Below are 16,702 nucleotides of genomic sequence, written 5' to 3' on the forward strand. Positions count from 1 at the left end.
CTTATGGGCGATTCCAAGCCATTTTCAGAACACTTTTCAGGACCAACATTTGCCCAAGAAAGATACATGGTGTACCGTGAAATCTACTATACTAACACTTTTCAACTTGCTGTAAACAAGTGAGGAACTTTAATTAGTTTTGTGGTAATAATAACATACGTCTAGGTAGTCGTGTTAAGAAATGACAGCTTATAATGTTGTCTATGGGTTAATTAGTGTGAAAATATTGCGCTCCATACCGGGCATTTCTGTGTCTCGTACGACACAAAACTTTTTCACCTTTACTTCACCCGAAATCAATTTTTTTTGTTGGTTATCAGTTTTTCACATGACTACCCACTATAACGTTATCATGAACAAAAACAAATCACTTTTACTGTTCAATCATTCAGCCGAGAGACGATAAATTGTTGTCGAAATGTTTCGTACGACACATATGGGAATCGCCCTTATGTTATGCACTCAGCTAAACTACCAGCCGCACGGCTGTAAACTCTTTTGGCCCCTTGTTCAACCTATCGACCTACATGTCTTTAAGCGCAGATAAAAGATATTTCCTGAATGCTGTCGTGGAAGCAGGCCACAAGGAGGGGGTCGAAAGAGAACCTGGGTCGAATCCAGGGGTGGCCGAGTCGCACCTGAATCATTACACATGGGAGAGGAAATATTAAGTCCGCAAAGAGTTTGTTTTTGTATGTTGCTAATTATAACCGATTCCCTATCCATCTATTATTTTACCCTAGCCGCCCTTCTTCCGTTTTATTTGCGTATGTATACTGCAGTCCTGTCTGCCTCTTCTCTTTCATATAACAATAATAATCACATTCACGCATAATAACACCTTACACCCCCAGTCCTTAATGTTCTCTTTAAAGAAAATATCTATGTCGCAGACATCATTCTTCAGTGATTTTTATCATTTCCCTCATCACACCTTTTGATCCTTTACCATTTACTAAAGGTATTCGAAAAGTTTAAATGTCAAATTTTCTTTAAAAGGTTCAGTCTGATAAAGTTAAGTGACCGAGATGAACCAGAGAAGGAAGAAAAATGTTGGGTATTTTTTTAAAAATAATCAAAATGAATTATGAATGTATGGGTGGTCCTTTTTCATATCCAGGCATGGTGTACCGTAATGCTTCCATATCGATATAAAATAACTTGTTTCTTTTCATTTATACTTTTCAAAATAGTATGCTGACATGTAATATATTTTGACCAGAATCTTGGGAGTTCTCTCCAATCTTTGCATTAAACCCATGTTGTATCTCGGATACATGTCTTCTACAGTCTAGATGTCGTTTTATTTTCGCATAGTACAATCCAATATTAAGAAGGAAATCAGTAGGAAGTTATATACACATAGTATAAAAAAAAATCAAATATTTGTGCATCTAACATTGATGAAATGCATTTACCATTACAACTTGCATAAATTTGAATTTACATTTATGATTGATAAAAAAGGCACAATTGAAATTGATTTAAATATTTTTTAAAAAGTAATGTTAAAATTATATTCGATCATTGATCTTCATCATATGATTATTTTTGGGCTTTAGCATGAAGATATTTGATTATTCTCTACAATCAATTGTATTTTTGTTGTCTCTGGTTTTCCATGGATTAATAGCGGTGTATTTATTTATAAGTGATTATTCATGTGATGGCACAGGGCGCAGATATTGTATGAGACTACCTACACAAATTAAAACTTTCTTTCTTCTTTTCTAACTTTTTTCTACGTTGAAATACTGAAATTGGCAATAATTTGCGAAATGACACTTCAAACGATTAGACATTGCTACATAAGCGATGGCAAGTTATCTGCATTCGTATATTACCGTAACGTGACTGGCCTGTATGTCATAGAAACTTATGCGAATGAAATTAATTTTTCAATGATTCTTCGTGGACATATACAACAACGATCAATTGTAAAATTGAATTCATCTTATAAGTTACATATCCCAGAAATAGCATTGCAAATTCTGTTATATTGCGACATCAACAAGAGTGCACAGCACTCCTACAAAACATGAACAAAATAAATTCAATACTTCTGTTAATGATTAATTTGAAGGTATTCGAATTTGTTGGCGAAAGTTTCCTTCGGACATTATCCATCAGCTTCATGGAGAATACCCAAAGCAGTTATCTTTATCTTTCACATATTTACCTTCCCATAATACGTAAAAACTCACACATGGTAGTAGTTCAGATGAGGTCTATACTCGCCATAAATCAATGGACATCCATTTGTTCCTAAACATAGTAAATTACCAACACGATTTCCAGTATCAGGGAACTGATGTCCTATTGAGGTATATACTTTCATCACATTGGTTTCTATTTACTGGGTAGCTTCTCGTTGACCAATTCCTATCCGCTATAACATCCTCGTATTCCAGTTCCGGAACCGACGGCGCTTCGTTGTAGAAACGGTCGAAGCTTAACGAGTTCATAACATGGCTATGCAGATCTTCGTATTTTGACGACGACAGACTGTCGGGACAAAGGCCGAGGTAACTATCGTCAGGGTCCGTCGACGTCGTTTCGGCCGGTGGCTCGTCGTAATCTAGAATCGGGTCTGCGAAAGTAATCTGAGTGTCGTTGAAGGTGATTCTCCTGGAATCCCGCCAGATACGACTTCCTCTGTTGTTGAACCCGCGGTTCCGCTTTCCAATTTGCCGTGAACTCTTCGTAGACCCGGTCTTAAACGAGCTCTTGAAAGACTTCGGTTTTGATTGCGTCCCGGCTACCTTACGACTCCGGTAGATACTTACGATTGCGACTGTAGCACCGACAAGCACCCCGAACATGACTGCCCCGAATGATATAATAATGACTAGTCTTCTACTAATTGAGTTTGACGTGGTTAGAGACGATCTCTCTTGTTGGTCATTCTTGTTCCTTAGCATAGGATAACGCGTTGAAGGATGATTCCACGATTTACCTCTCGATGACGTGGACGTTCTCCTGATAAGTTTGCCATTAACCACAAGTACTGCATAAGTCTTAACAGATTGTCCCGGGCCAGCCGTGACGGTGCATACAATGCTTGATTGATTATCAAAGGTAGTCACATTGGAGACGGACAAGATTTGACCGTTGCTTCCAGAAATCGCCCATTTGCCTCTGGGTGCGATTCCCTGGTTATTCACTTCCCACTTGAAATTGAGAGGAGCATCGGTTGGTCCGCGACCCTGACAGGTAAAAGACGTCTCTCCGCCAGTGTCCACCTCAGCGATGGAAGGAACGAGATCAACGGAAAGACGAAAAGGAAGGGGCACCACGCTACATTCCCTGACACCGGGTAGAGCTGGATGCGTCTCGATGCAGGTAAACTGAACGCCATAATCACTGTCTGTCAGTCTCCACCGAAGCTGTTGTTCGTTTTCAGCTGCAGTAGTGACAGGGTTTCTTCCACGGTACCATGTAACCTTGGAGGGTGGATGTCCACCTCTTGTTGAACATGACATCGTCACCACCTTTCCCTTCTTTAACGGTATCGCCGGATTGACGTCACATAGCGGAAACCCTTCTTCTGGCGGAACATACACATTCAATCGCACCGATGTGCTGACTGTCCTCGATGTCATCAAACCGAAAATAACGTCGCACTTATATGAACCCTCGTCGCTCACCCGAACGTCCACGATTTCGAGATTGTATTCCCCTGCTTGTCGATTGGCGACGATCCTAACCCTCTCTTTCAAATCAGGATCGAGGTTGCTGTCCAACATCACGCCCAGACTGAGATCAATGAGTGGGTCCAGACGGCGCCAGATGACGAAGGCATTCTGCGTCGGATCAAGAACACAGGGAAGGACCGCCGTATCACCTCGTTGTACATTGACCTCCTCGGACGCTATCATGTATGCCACTTCCTGGGCCGACACAGATGCAAGTTTAACAATCAGACATACCAAACACAGTATTCTATTTAAGCTATCCATTGCACCAACGTCATGAGTATGGCAAGTAATGATCCCCATCTAGATATACCCTCCGAACGAAGAAGCGTTCTCCCAAAGAAGGCAAATATCGCCAGATGATCAACTCCAGGCTCGATAGCTCTGATATAAAAAATCAATAAGTCATCGTATCACTAGACATTGATGGTACAAACTGTATCTACCAAGATATAAATCACTAAGAGCATTCGTCATCCTTCCTCTGCGTCAAATCAAACAACGCAGAAATGAATCAAGAGTGTGTCCAGCGCAAAACGTCCATCTCGCTGTGACTACTTACCAACAACTCTTTAAGTAGAGAGCTTGAACGGATCGCAGTCCTTCCTTGGTTATAACTTGCTGGCTGGTTGCCTGGTTTTGTTGGCGTGCCGGTTGGCTCGTTTGCGGTGTAGTGCGCCCATGTCATTTGTGAGGCACAGAACAGGCCGTCGCTCTCCTTCCCGAGCGGAGGAGGACGTGATCGTGAGTCATCAAACAGTTTCAGGCCCCCTTCCTCCAATTTCTTTTTATCTTTCCTTTTTTTCCATATACTATCTCGCATCAATATCCCTGTCCCCTCTCTATCTACTCTATCTTCCCCCTCCCTCGCCTTAGATCCCTCCCTCTCTCCCATCTCTCCCTCTCCTTCCCCGCTCTTCAATATCCGCTCACCCGCATTTTCCATCTCTTTCTCTTTTACACCATTTTACACAATTTCCATAACAAATATAAATTCATCTTCCATAATCATTTTGTCCTATTCCATCCCACTCTTCCCTCCTCTAATGCTTTCACCTATCTGTAACGCACCGCTAAAGCGACCTTGCCTACAGACGTCGTTCCGATGTATGAAGCGCTGTTTAAAGATTATATATTTCCATATGTTCCGGGTTTTTTATCGTGTTTTTTCTTCCTTCCAACTGACCTTACCTTCATCGTCCATTAAGCATTCTGAATAAATTGCAAATCACTGGCGTGCAGATGGGTTGGCTTGAGGGCCATGGACCCCAAAACTGTTCATGACTAAGAAAAACAAAGAGAAAAGAATTGACAGAGAAAGGAAAACGGGCGATATACACTCTTAAAAATAGTTGGTAAAAGTGCTCCATGAGGGTAGGCCTAATTATATGTCCAACCGACATTTGGTGAAAACTTTTATAACCATTATAAAGTAATTGCTGCTTATTGACCTTACTGGACAATATGCTTCCCGCATTCGGTAAAATACTGCCCTAAATTGGTTGGACTCATATTTGCTCTCGTGGTGGTAAAAAATTTACCTAATATTTCTTTCTGTACAAAGTATGATTCTATTTTAAGAATATTTTGTCAAAATATATCCCAAAAACAGATTTGTGTGAAAAATCGTCAATTTTTCTTTGTTGACTAATTACGCTTTTGTCACAAAATATATTTTTCCTTAATTTCAGATCCATGTTATTCAAACAGACTCTTCATTATTGGTTCCATCACCCCCCCCCCTCACCTATCACGGAATATTCCCTCTCTATCTAAACCATTGCCGACCCTTTCCCCTTTCTGCTTTCGCCCAATGTTCTCTTTTTATTTCCCCTCCTTCCCCTGTCTTAACCCCATCCATTTCCCTTCGATCCCTCTTCGAATGTCACATTTTCTATTCCATTTCCTCTCACCTGCTCTGTGCTATAGGTCCGTTGCTCTCTAAGGCCGAGCTGTCTATCTCCCTACCTGCCTCATGGCTATCCCCATCTGTATGCCAGAATCCAAAGTGACAAGGCCGACAATACTGCGCATGCGCATGACATTATAATTACAAAAAAAAGGAAATGGACTCCAGAAATATCAAAACCGCAGTGACAAAGGATATTAAGTTACGTGGGCAAACTATACTAGTAAAGCACAACAATGCACACTATACTCCACGGATGACATGTCTGATGCTAATTAAAATTCCAAATCTTCTGACGTCACTATCATCATTGAAAACTAGTCCGTGCCTGAATATCCGACTAATTTTGAACACCTATCCTTCGTCATGTGAAAAGTAATAAAGCTTAGGACTAATTATTAGAAAAAGGGAAGAAATAACAAACCTAACTGAAAGTATCTTAGGGCCTTTTCACACGACGTGAATATTGACTTATCATTGTAGTGATGATTGCAGGCGTTTGTGATCCTAATCATGTTCTAGTTCGGTTTCACACTTGCTAAAAATTCGTCATTGGCCTTATTTTTCACTGGAATCATCATTAAATTACGATTCTCTATACCTCGTGAAAGGGCGGTTATTATGGTTACATCGATAAGATGTAGTTTCCATCTATTGTTCGTCGACATGGTCATCCAAATTTAAGGGGGTGGTGTAGAAATTTCGTTAATTGTGGATCTAGGGAAATTTGCATTAGATTCCTGCGTTTGAATACAAACATAGGGGGAGGGATTCCAGGTTAGAAGGATGGAAGCGGGGGTGGGGGGGGGGGTGTCCCCCTTTGGATGCTAATCAAGTTGCATTTATTTCTTTGTGTAGCACTTACATGGAAGTTTAATGCTGCAACAAGATCCTGTCCGAGGAGATTCGAGGCAAGACACTTAACCCCACATGGCACTCTCAACACAGGTTTAGGTACACGAAGGCCTTCCAAGCTGTTTGTAAAGTTACGAATGACTTTACTCACAAGGAGTGACCCTTTCTCATGCTTAAGGCTTGGTCACACCGCCCGAGCGTTGTTGGAGCGGTCGTTGAGCGGTAGGGAGAGAGGGTCGAATTTCGCTCACAAAATTGGGGAAAAACTCGAAAACAAAAATCTAAAACCAAAAAAAAAACAAAAAAACAATCGAAACAGAAAATGGTGAATAGTAGCGAGTGGTGATGATTTTTTTCTCTCCGCTCCACGACTGCTCCAACAACGCTCTCGCGGTGTGACCAGGCCTTTAATAATATAATGACATTTTAAAACGAAATTGAAATTCTGTTCACATAGTAGGCCTACATTTTAATATAAGGGAGTTAATAACGACCAAGTGAGAGAAATGTTACGTTTTGAAGAGTATTTTAAGAGTACTCTTCAAATGGAATGATAATAATAATACTAACATGCTTGAAAGCGCATCTCACTGTGTCCATACGCACTCAATTCGATATTTTTTTATCCTGGCTTTAGCCCCGCAGCCTTTATAGTGCGGTGGCAATTCAAGGAATAAATTACTGCCTGGGACCCATTTACCTCACCTGGGTAGAGTGCAGCAAAATGTGGATACATTTCTTGCCGAATGAAATTACGCCATGGCTGGGATACGAACCCACGGTCCTCAAAGTCAGAAGACTAATCCACTGGGCCATAACGCTCCAAATTAGACATGTTAGATGTTGATTAGATGCTAAACATCAGTGACTTGTATTTACCAATTACTATAGAATTTAGTTTTCATTTTTTTGTATTTCCCGGCGGGGGCAACTGGGGGACAGGGCACATGCCCCAAAGTCCTTCTTGGAGGCCGTTTCATAAAGCATTTCGTAAGTTAAGAGCGACTTTAAGAACGACTGGGATCCTTTCTTACGCGCTAAACCATCGCATATGGTGTATATCATTTACTAAAAGAAAGGATCACCAGTCGTTCTTAAAGTTGTTCCTAAACTTACGAACAGCTTTATGAAACACCTACCGGGTCCGTCATCGATAACGTTATTTCAAATGACATACCATCGGTCGGTTAGGAGTCAATCTCCTTCGTGTGACTGTAGCACTAAGTTCAACATGAATGTAAATAGATACAGAACATTCATGGCGGGCCCCATTCATACTTCCGGAATAACCTTCTAACATTCCCTAGCTTGAGGGAAAGAGCAACCTGTTTTATTCGATCTTCAATTTTGCTGAAAATGTGTAACTTTGAACCGCGTGCCCCCTTCCTGCATGTTAAACTCCTAATGACTTCGCGCTTTTTGAATATTTATATCAATAAATCATGGATTTTGCCACCACCTCTAGGACCATAGTAAAACTTGCACCACTGAACAAGTTTACACAATTATTAAATACATTAGTGGACACGTAAAAAAAGAGTTCAACTTTTGGGGGGTGAAATAGTGGACTCGCCCTTATTTGGAAGTAAACAATATATAAACTTGCCTTTTTGGTTTGTGTTTTTCAACGTTATGACTTCACTGAATTCCCTTAAATATCTGGCCCATTTGATTTTTGCAAGCCCGATTAATGGCCAAGATAAAAAGTTTACATAATTGTGCTAGCTCGCTTCGTTCGATAAGATTTTGTTTTTGAAGAGTGCACCCAAATCAAGTTCAATAAATCATACCGCTGTATGACTTTATAAGATATGTAAAAAAAGAGATAAATGATTGAATTGGCAAATCCAATCATTGAATTATGATGCATAAGTTGACATGAACAGGCATGAAGCCTATTTATTTCGTTTTCTTTAGGTAAATCCATATCAATAATAACAATCATATTGGCCTGGTAATTTTCAAATTTCCTTGGCCATAAATCTGGGAATGTCGTCACTTCTTTGGGATTTTTTTTTCGCGCCAATCACTCAGTAGATCGATCACTATCACCCTACTCTTCCGTTCGTGTAGGTGTATTCAAACTTCCACTCTCTATGACGAACTGCGCTCTATGAAAACACATGAAAATGAAAAGTAGTGACCTTGCTCGAACTATTTCTCTTGGCGTGCCTGCCCAGGGAGCAAAGTATTGATAAGAGGCAGAGTCTAGACTCATTTGCTCGGAAGGGCTCGTAACCCAGGAATCAAACTCTACATTTATTATTCTCTCTATCATTGTAAGCATTCAATATATATGATTCGCACTGTAGGCGCAATTGTCTAACGATGTTTGATCGATCATTCAATAGAACACCGAATATTGGGACACAAAGGAGCTTTCATCAATATTTCTTTTTTTAGGAGGCCATTTGACAGCGATTTTCAAACAGTTAACTTTCACTCTGAATTTAAATCTTATTTATGAATCACACTTAAACACTCAAGACCAACTGTCAGAAAATCATGAGGCGTTGATCGGCTGCCAAGTGCCATCCCTTCTGGTGCCCCTCACAAGAGGTTGTCCCTGGGGTGGTGTCTTCGGGGTAGACACCCTCGGATTCACGTTCGGACAATTACAACCACCGTTAAACACTCACAAGATCTTATAGTCCAGCAATCAATGCAATAAAGTGAGAAAACTTTTCTTTTAATATTTAGCATTTTTGAAAATAAGAAATAATTTAAATTGCAAATATGAAGCGCCCCATAACCCTACTTGGAGGTAAGTTATACGCTTATGGACATGAAACCCAGCATTTTAACTGTACAAAGAAAACTTATTGACAGCTGTACTTTTCAACATTAGCTCTAATTTTGTTCTTTTTATTCTTCTTCTCCTCCTCCTCCTTCTTCTTCTTCTTCCTCTTCTTCTTCCTCTTTTTCTTCCTCTTCTCCTTCTCCTTCTTCTTCTCCTTCCTCTTCTTCTTCTTCTTCCTCCTCTTCTACTTTATCTCAGAAACTAAACTTAAGTTTCCATGTATGTGTCTCCATTTATGCAAGGGAGTCGATGAATAGCGAGGCTTTTTTATAATCTTCTCCGAGTTTTCTTTTGAATGATATAAATATGGAAGTATACATGCTAAGTTCTAAGAATCTTATTAACGTGCATTCAATCCTTCTTCTTCCTTTTCATTATCTTCTTCTTTCTCTTCTTCTTCTCCTTCTCCTTCTTCCTCTCCTGCTTTTTCTCAGAAACTAAACTTAAGTTTCCATGTATGTTCCTCCATTTAATCAAGGGAGTCGTTGAATAGTGAAGCTTTATTATGATCTCTTCCGAGTTTTCTTTTGAATAGTATCCATATGAAAGTATAAATGCTTAGTTTTCAGAATTTTATTTAAGTGCAGTCAGATCCTTCTTCCTTTTCATCATCTTCTTTTTCTTTCTCTTCTTCTTCTTCCTCCCTTCTGCTTTATCTCTGGAATTAAACTTAAGTTTCCATGTATGTGTCTCCATTTATGCAAGGGAGTCGATGAATAGCGAAGCTTTATTATGATCTCGTCCGAGTTTTCTTTTGAATAATATCCATATGGAAGTATAAATGATGAGTTCTCAGAATCTTATGAACGTGCATTCCAATCCTTCTTCTTCCTTTTCATTATCTTCTTTTTTTCTTTCTTCTTCTTTCTCTTCTTCTTCTCCCCCTTTTTCTTCATCACTCTCCCCGCCATCATCCCTTCCCTGTAAATGCCAAATACTTATTTACACTATAGGACCTCCCTCTTGTCATTTTCTCTAATACCATTCTGATGTTCTGTTTCTCAAAGGCGATGACGTAGTCTGACGTCATCCCATTCCATAGCCTCTTGTAATTGTTCCGTTTCATAATTTGTTGAGATTGTGGAAGAACAGCATGAACAGGTGATCTAACAAATGAAATCAAAGCAGATGATATCATGATGGCACTTAACAAGATGTGCTTTTGCCTTTTTAGACTATATCTTAAGATTTTGATATCCCATTAATGTTATCATTCCATTTCGTTACAGCCTGTCTGATAATAAATCCAAAATTATGTTTTTGTTTTGAAATAGGTAAGCGCATGACGTATGCAATATGAATCGGTAAGAAAATCGATAAAAAGGGTAAAAAAGATAGTATCCAATAGCTATCAAATCTATTATCTATCATTTATTTCTTAGATTTTCAAAACACATATTTTCTCGTTGGATATTACCGTAGAATTGTAAATCGAAACATGGCATAAAAAGCCACATTATGTTTTTGTTTTGAAAAAAGGTAAGTTTATCACGTATGCAATCAAATATATTTTCTCGTTTGTTTAAAACACATGTGTCCTGGTTTAACAATTAAATTTTCAAACTTTCTCATTGGATATTCCAGCAGAATTGTAAATGAAAACATAGCATAAGAAAGATTGACAACGAAACCCAAATTAGGTTTCTGTTTTGAAATAGTTAAGCGTAACACTTATGCAACATAAATTGGTAAGAAAAGCGATAAAAAGGAAGAGAGAGAGAGAGAGAGATAGCATACACTGGCCGTCAAATTTATTTTCTCGTTTATTTCTTAGATTTTCAAAACACATGTATCCTGGTTTAACAATTCAAAATGTTTCGTGTTTTTGTTGTTGGATTTTCCCCTCAGAATTGTAAATCGAAACATAGCATAAGAAAGATCGATACAATTCATTGTGATATTTGAAATAAAATACTTCACTTTTTCATGAAAGATAAACATCATAATTTTCGGCATGTCTTTGTCACATTAAAGATGCCTTCACCAAATGATTGTGATATGAAATGGTTAAAAATAAAGCAAGGCATTCACATCACTTTAAGACTCAAGTATTAGCTCCCGTTCCCTGCTAATTGACGCCAATTTAAGAAAAATAATAGAAGATCTGAATACCGATTGACAAGCATATGGAACAATTAATCAAATTTACTTCAGATTTTGGATGGAATGTTTGAACAAGGAATAAAGGCCCATTACTCATTTTCATTTGGTTAATAAAAACAAAGAAGGGAAGTCTGTTTTTTAATGAGTCAGAGCCGAGCAGCCAACAAGGGTGATGTCATATGATGGTGAACTTGATCTCCCCAAATGTAGATGAACTGATTGTCTTTGCAGTTTTTTCTTTATATTTTGGATATTTAAACCGTTACTTGATTTACAATGTATTATGAATATTGGTTAGCTCTAAAATATGCGAAGCGTTTACTTTTTCTTCTGGTTCCTTCTGGCTGCCTTTTGCTAGCTGTATGTTTATATATCTTTACATTTTTCAATCGAAACATCACTGTATACATCAAAATCACAAATCGGCTTTGAACTGGACTGAACTGATTTTTTTTTCTGAATCAATCAATAACAGGCTGTATTACATTTATAAGATTGATCGATATCAGTTTCAAATAGATTAGGATTAGCCCTGTTTACTTTTTTGCATGACAGATCAGGTCATCTATCCTTAATCCCTGCTTCTTCAAGAGAAATCAAAACTGACATCAGATTGGAGAGTGACGATGAGATCATTCATGGTGCCCCTGTTTCACCAATGCAACAGTCTCACTGTCACTGGCGAAACCTGGGGAGCGTTTCATGAAAGGACTTGTCGGACGTTTTATCCGACAGTTACAAAAGTAACAGTGCCTTTCAGCCAATCAGAATCAAGGAGAGATGCCAGATCTGAGAACTATTCAGACGAAAATGTTGATGAAATTGTCCCCAGACCGATCGGGGGGGGGGGGGGGGGGTTGTTTCACAAAGAGTTAAGTATGACTTAGGGAGGGTGCAAGAAAATTTTTGCAAACGATTGCAAATTTGAGTTTACAAATTTAAAAGTGGCAGATCAACTATAAATATCATAAATTGATTTATCCTTCTTGATGTAAGAAGCAGGCCAGTTATCAATATTACAAGACCTACCATTGATTTTGTGACCTATATAAAACTGACTTGCAATAGATTGCATGAAAGGTTCTTGCAACAATCCGTAAGTCACACCTAACTCTTCGTGAAACATTCCTGATATTTCTTGATATTAGCAGGTGTTAGAAATGGAGTGTGTGTGTGTGTGTGTATTTGAGTTTTGTCAGACGTGTATCAATCAGACATGATTATTTACGTCTGGGACCGACCTTTAGCGTCACCATCCGAAAGAGGTGACCAGGGCTCGAACCTCGAACCTCTGCATCAATTTGTAACTTCCCCACAGCTTGGATTACAGGCGCACGCCACAACGCCCAGGAGATCGACTATGCAGTTTATCAAATCACTAAAATCATATTGATAATTGTGATTATTTACATGCCCGTCTTGAATTCAACTGAATTTTTTTTTAATAACTAAGAGAAAGCTTCTGATTAAAAAGGTCTAGAAGTGGGATATTATCAACTTTTAAACTCATACTGCTAGCAGTTAAAAAGATTCTTGTAAAAATACACTTTCGTATCTGTTGTGCTTAAAACAGTTTTTATTCTTTAACCGAATTGAATATATTGTTGTACATATACAACGGTAGTGAGAACTAGAATGCAACTGACATTGAGAGAGTGACATAAAGGTCGGTCTATTGTTTGTTATTGGATTACACTTTTTTTCTTCTATCAAATCGGATGTTGTGGCTTATAACGAAAAAAAAGGAAAGGGGCCTTTCAAATTACGTTACATTCCTCGTCTTTTTGTAATATTACGTAAAGCTATAGTCATACCAACGAAACCGACTACAATAGATTTAATCGGTTTAGATTCGAATTGTCTTGCGACTGTAGCATAATTAATTACACGGTTCCACCAACGAAACCGACTCCAAAGCGACCAATAGATTTGATCGTTTCAGAGTCGAATTAATTTGAACGGTTCGGAGTCGAATTGTCTTGTGACTGTGGCATAATCAATGACATGAATCCACCAGCTAAACCGACTCTAAACCAACCAATGATATGCCATGCCATTCAAAACAACGTAACATATTTGATCAGTTTCGAGCCAGTTTATTCTTGTGTGACTGTGGCATTATTAATGCTTCGGTTTTATACCATCGAGACCGACTCCAAACCGACCGGAGGTATGCCATTCGAAACAACGACATAGCTTTGATCGGTTTCGAGCCGGTTTTCTCTTGTATGACTGCGGCATAATCAATGCTCGGTTTCACAAGAGAAACCGACAACAAACCGACCAAATATATGCCATTCAAAACAACGTAATCTGGGGCCCGTTTCATAAAGGACTTGCAATAGTTGTAACTTTGCCATTATGGCAGCTACCATGGCAACCTTGATTATGATTGGCTGCTGGGCCCTGTTGCCATGATAGTTGCCATGATGGCAAAGTTACAACAGTTGCAAGTCCTTTGTGAAACGGGCCCCTTAGAGTCGGATTCACTGATGTGACTGTAACGTAACAAATATATAATGCCTCCGTAGCGCGTAACGAGCAATGCGCCCCTCACTATCGAGATACATCAAACAACTGCACGTCAAACCCCATGAATGTTGGGATTCGTCATATCCTAACTGTCGATGTATCATCTTTTCATCGTCCGAGCCTTCATGATTAATATCACCATGATACTAGTATTGCCTGACCATACTTCACACTATACATGCTTAATTCACCGTATCACTTCGGAAAGAAACTGAAGGATTAATTTATCCAGGGTCCTTTCGATCAATCATAAGGGGATTAGTTACAATCACGGTATTTGACACAATGTTGACTGTTTGTATGCACTTGGTCCACGATCAGTTGGTTTACGACACATATGAAGAGTCTAGTTGCAAAAGGCGTCAGGTCCACTTTGGACCATTCCAAGAAAAACCATGTGTTTTTATTCTCACTTATTGCAACTTTCTTTTGATTAACTAAATTGTCATGATGTACTACCCTACCATGTGAACATAAAATTGGATATTAAAGAAATCTACCTGTCTTCAACTTTTTCTAGATTTTTTTTTAAAATTATCATTGTGGACCTAACCCCTTTTGCTTAAAAAGTGATTTCTGTGCCACGTTCATTCCCGTTTTCATTTGCAAATTTTCAAAATTTCAAAATTTCAAATCATCGGAGTGACTAAAAATTTTGAGGTTTAGAGACAAAAAACAATAAAATTTATGAAAAATTGAACTAACCTCTTTTGACAAATGAGTTCTTCAGAGGCGTTTGGTTGCAAAAAGGTTAGGTCCACTCGAAGAAAAATCACTTTTTTTATTCTTCCATATTGCAATATCCTTATGTGAAACTGAACTTTCATGATACCCCACCATGAAAACATATATATGGAACATCGGAAACTTGAGCTAAAGCAATCTAGTCATTTTCTTTTTACAAGATGTACCCGATCCACACACTAAATTTCATGGAATTCGGCTTTTCGATAGGCATTCGGCCTATGTCCCACGACATTACGATATCGAACTAAATATATTTCATTTCTGTAGTTTATTATTGAATATGTCTGCATATGAATCTGGACTTTGTATTTATTTTTTAATCAGATGTGGACAAAAATTTGAATTGAAATTAAGATTAGATATAAAAGGCTTAGGCTAATTTCCACTGCGGATTTACTTAAAGATTTTAATTCAAAGCTTAAAAGTTTGAAACTACATTATGTCCTTTTAGATTTAGCATGGAATCCTTAGGATTCAAATTCAATCATGATTTCGACTGGTCACTTACGTCAGTCGATCTTGTTTTAATTTTAAATCTCAATAATTTAAAGTGCAGAGGCACCAGCGGTACAATGCTACGACTGTGAAAATTAGCACATTAATTCAAAATAATAATTAATAATAATAATAATTGGCATTTATATAGCGCTTTATATCAATCTACGACTATTCAAAGCGCTTCACAATTATTATTACCCAGTCAATGGATTCATAGCATTCCAAGTAGCCTGTTAGGCGCAAACTTGCTAAACCAACCACAATGACGGTTGTTTCCTACCTGAACCCAAATAGCACCTGGGTTAGAGTGGCAAAGTGTGGGTTGACGCCTTGCCAACGGGCGCTAGGTTATGGTGGGATTCGAACATACGACCCTCTGATTACAAGGCGAGAGTCAGAACCGCTACACCACAGCGTTTCCACAAAACTTTCAAAACTGAAATAATTACGATAAAGAAAGAGAGAGAGAGGAGAGAGGGGGGTGGGTGGGTGGGTGGGAGATATATTGGGGTTGGGGGAGAAGGGGCCCTATTCAACTGAAGTGTTTCCAAGCAAAAAAAAAAAGATTATGATAATAGTGATCATGGTTATGACAAAAATATGGCCTGACTTCACATGACTAATTGTGAGATCATTCCAAAAATGATAACAAACTTAAGGCCAACTGGAAATACGAGGTGATCTGGGAATACATTTAGACTCTCTCTAATAATTGATGTGATACATGCTTCCTCATATGTATATACAAGTTTGAATCACATTGGTCCACTTTTACGACCTCCATGACGATGAAAGAAGGTTTGCACGGATGGTATATGAAATCAGCGAGAAAATGGGATACGAGGGCTCAGATGACACGGTGCAAAACTTGTTAAAAGGATGTCAGAATATTTTGGCTACTCCCAACAATGAGAAATTAAAGTTTGTATTTTTCTTACATTTAGTAACCAAGAAACTAAACGAACGCTAGTATGCAGTGTTCGGACAAGTGTTTAGTATCACGTCCACCCTTCCAAAAGTCCACGTCTACAGCTACGTATACGAATAGAGGAAATTAAATTTTCTCAATTTCCATTTTATAATTCAAGGCTTCGACATTTCTCCTCTGATTTGAATAAACTTCCGGCATCTTGTTAATTTGTAAGAATTAACAGAAAGTTTCCTGACAAGTCTCCGTTCCTTCCCGCCCCACCCCAGATATAAGATTTGCACCGGTTACCATTGACCGTGCACTGTGAAAAGAATTAGGAAGTCATCGCTGATTGGCTCATGGACGAATGACCACGTGACCATTCTAGACAGCAAATCAGGCGCCTCTCAGATGGGAAACAGACCGTTCCCCCTAGACTAAAACTCGCAACACATTGGTTTACAGTTGATCATGTCAATCGCTCGTTGCTGTGGCCAATCACAATCATTCTATGAAGCATGTCTTCTTCGAAACACTGACACGTAACCAATCAGACTACTTCTTTTAAATTTGCAATTAAACACAACTCTTTCTTGCAAATTGTCGCTCTCTTTAACCAGCTTTACCCCCCCTACAAAAATGCTCTCATTAAA

The 16,702-nt window shown here is 38.7% G+C and overlaps 1 protein-coding gene across 1 annotated transcript; it reads right to left on the minus strand.

Moving 5' to 3' along the window:
* Window positions 1-200: 200 nt before the first annotated feature.
* LOC121415115 lies at window positions 201-4,369 on the minus strand. The gene has a single exon (XM_041608212.1). The coding sequence runs from the start codon at window positions 3,996-3,998 to the stop codon at window positions 2,301-2,303; it is 1,698 nt and encodes a 565-aa protein (XP_041464146.1). The 5' UTR covers window positions 3,999-4,369; the 3' UTR covers window positions 201-2,300.
* Window positions 4,370-16,702: the final 12,333 nt, after the last annotated feature.

The sequence above is a fragment of the Lytechinus variegatus genome, chromosome 5 (assembly GCF_018143015.1).
Source record: "Lytechinus variegatus isolate NC3 chromosome 5, Lvar_3.0, whole genome shotgun sequence".
Taxonomy (NCBI): domain Eukaryota; kingdom Metazoa; phylum Echinodermata; class Echinoidea; order Temnopleuroida; family Toxopneustidae; genus Lytechinus; species Lytechinus variegatus.